General features: G+C 40.3%; 1 protein-coding gene across 1 annotated transcript; it reads right to left on the bottom strand.

Moving 5' to 3' along the window:
- Positions 1-1,606: 1,606 nt before the first annotated feature.
- On the bottom strand, positions 1,607-1,870 carry LOC116879167 (small nuclear ribonucleoprotein E-like). Its single transcript, XM_032877150.1, has one exon. It carries the CDS (start codon positions 1,868-1,870, stop codon positions 1,607-1,609), a length of 264 nt encoding a protein of 87 aa, XP_032733041.1.
- Between the last annotated feature and the right edge of the window lie 1,344 nt (positions 1,871-3,214).

Here is a 3,214-nt window from a genome sequence, read left to right as displayed (position 1 = left end):
GTCGGAAGGACAGGAGGCCATACTCTTAATCTGTAAATATCCTCCAGAGACAAAGTGGGAATCTACCCCACGGATGGCAGAAGGGAGTATGTTTCCACCACATCACAGCTGGGCAGATTCTCAGTCAGCTACCTCCATTCCCACATGTCACACACATGGGGCCCATGGAGAGGGTCTCTAACCTGCGGTCTGCCAGCAAGCGCCATCCCTTACTCACTAGGAGGTCTTAGGCAAGTTGCCTTAGTTTACTGACCCTCAGCTTCCTCACCTGTAAAAGGGGGGTGTCTGGGCATAGTGTGCTCTGGGACTCAGTGACATGACCCACTGAGCACAGTGCTCCTGAGAGTTGTCCCCCAGCTCTCTTGTCCTTTCTAACATAAATGAAGGAGGGAGCTCTCAATTCTTCTTTCAACAGCGCTAACTACCATAGGCTACAAATTCCTATTTGCTATGGGTTTATGAGAAGCTGAGAAGTATGATTCTTTTGAAGAGAACCACATCCAGTTTTTCTTTCCTCTAAATTTCTCTGTGACACTGAGAAGACTCCCGGTCATTCTGACCTCTGGTGACCTGGACAACTTAGTCTTCACAGTGACTTGCCGCTCTGTTGTTCACTGACTCTGATATTCTGAGGGGGCTGAGGCCCTGGAGCGTGGTAAACCTTTCAGGGATTTTTGATTGAATGCCTTCTTTTTCCAGAAATGTGTCCCCATCTACACAGCTAGATGGGGTTTTTTGGTTACTACACAGCCTGTCTTCCCTGAGCCTGAGATGACTCTTACAGGAAAGTGACCAAAGTGGGTGAATCAGGGTTCTTCCCCATGAGCTGTTCTAGAATTGGGGAAGAGGGACAAGAAGCAATGAAATATAGCTCAAAATCTGCTGATAGCCATCTTGCCAGCCATTTTCTAGAAAACAGGCTGCAATGAGAGAGGAAAAAGCCAACACACACAGAGAAGCAGAGAGCAAAGACCCAGGGAGAGTTCAATCGAGCCCTTGACTTTCTAATCCCAATATCCTAGGTGCTCACTGTGTTCCTCTCCTCTCTACAGCTTGGATGTTTCCTTCCTTGGATTCTTTCAGTCAGAGAATTCTCTTTTCGTCACTTGCAACCAAAAATCCTAACTTGGAGCCCCTTTTTATTTGACCTAAACACTCCTCGTGTTTATTTGGGATGGCACAGTTGTCTTTATTTTGTTTTGTTTTATTATGGTAAGAACACTGAACATGAACTTCTCAAAAAAATCACTTTGAGCACACAATACAGTATTGCTAATGATAGGCACAGTGACGTACAGCAGATCTTTTGAATTATTCATGTTGTACAACCAAAGTGTATGCCCATTGATTGGCAACTCCCCATTTCCCCCATTCCCAGTCCCTGACAACCACCATCTTATTCTTTGATTCTATAAGTTTGATTATTTTTTTAAACAAAAACAATCCCACAGTATTTATTGTCCTCTGGTAATAACATAGAGGTAGTCAAAACAATACAAGCAAAAGTTTTAGAACTACATTTCCAACAAAGGACATCTAAAGAAACAAACAACATGACTGTCTCAAGAATTTCCCACTTTGTTGATCATTTCTAGTTGGAGACACTTTAGAGGAGGGTAATATTATCTCCTTTTAGCACGATCCAACCTAGTTGTTTTCTTGACTTTGTTTCAGAATGAATCTCTTTGGCATCACCTAATATGAGGTTCATGTACTCATCAAAATCAGTGATACAGCCCTCTACCTGCATGATTACTTGCTCATAAGGCCTCACCTGAATCTGAGATCTACTTTGCAAGTATCTGAAGATGAGGTTGATGGGCTGAACCATCACCTTCTGTACTCTTTGGCCCAGGCCACAGTGCACCATGGTGGAAACTGACAAAGACTGCCCATGAGTTTGACTATTTTTGGTGCCTCATGAAAGTGAAATCGTGTTCTCTTTGTCTTTCTGTGAATTCCATGAAGTTGCAGGATACTAACGCAACATATAAAAATCAGTTCTGTTTCTAAACCATAGCAAGGAGCCACCTGAAAAGGACATTAGGAAAACATTTCCCTTTAAAATGACACAAAAAAGAATATAGCACTCAGGAATAAATTTAGTTGAGGAGATGAAAGATGTGTACATTGCAAGCTATGAAACATTGCTGAAAGAAATTAAAGACACAAACAAATGGAGTGACATCTTCTGTTCATGGGCTAGAAGAAGAATATTGTTAAAATGTCTATACCACTCAAAGTGATACACAGATTCAGTGCAATCTCTATTAAAATCCCTGTCTTCTTTTTTTTTTTCCAGAAATGGAAAGAAATTCTAAAATTCATATGGAACCACAAAAGACCTTGAATAGCCAAGTCTATCTTAAGAGAGAGGAACAAAGCTGAAGGTATCACACTTCTTGATTTCAAAGTATATTAGAAACCTACAGTAAATAAAACAGTATGATATTGGCATAAACACAGACATATATACCAGTGGCACAGAACAGAGAAGCCAGATATAAATCCATGCATATATGATCAACAGATCTCTGACAGGGGTGCTAAGAATACACAATGGGGAAAGGAGTCTCTTTAATAAATGGTGTTGGGAAAAACTGGATATTCTCTTGCAAAGAATGAAATTGGACACTTGTTTTACACCATACATAAAAATCAGTTCAAAATTGATTAAAGACTTAAACATAAGGCCTGAAACTATAAAATTCCTAGGAGAAAACAAGGTAAAATCTTTGTGACATTGGTCTTGGCAATGATTCCATGGATATGACAACAAAATCATGAGCAACAAAAGCAAAAATAGTCTCATTTGAGGCTACATCAGACTAAAAACTTTTTGTACAGCAAAGGAAGCAACCAACAGAGTAGGAAGGCCATCTATGGGGTGGGAGGAAATATTTGTAAGCTATATATCTGATAAGAGGTTAATTCTCAAAATATATGAGGAACTCCCACAACTCAGTAACAGGAAACCTAATTACCAAATATTCAAAATGGGCTAACAGCTTGACTAGACAACTTCTCCAAACTGGTCTTACAAATGGCCAACAAGTACATGGAAAGATGATCAACGTCACTAGTCTCAGGGAATTGCAAATCAAAACCACAATGAGCTATCATTCTCACACCTGTTAGGATGGCTCTTATCCAAAACACAAAAGACTGCAAATGTTGGTCAGGATGTAGAGTAATTGGAACCCTTGTACACTAC

The sequence above is a fragment of the Lontra canadensis genome, unplaced genomic scaffold (genome assembly GCF_010015895.1).
Source record: "Lontra canadensis isolate GAN:19392208 unplaced genomic scaffold, GSC_riverotter_1.0 scaffold3, whole genome shotgun sequence".
Taxonomy (NCBI): Eukaryota; Metazoa; Chordata; class Mammalia; order Carnivora; family Mustelidae; genus Lontra; species Lontra canadensis.
This window is presented reverse-complemented; position numbering and strand designations above follow the sequence as displayed.

What these genes read in the sequence shown, in the direction of transcription:
- LOC116879167 (XM_032877150.1), bottom strand. Translation starts at nt 1,870, where the DNA reads ATGGTGCACTGTGGCCTGGGCCAAAGAGTACAGAAGGTGATGGTTCAG.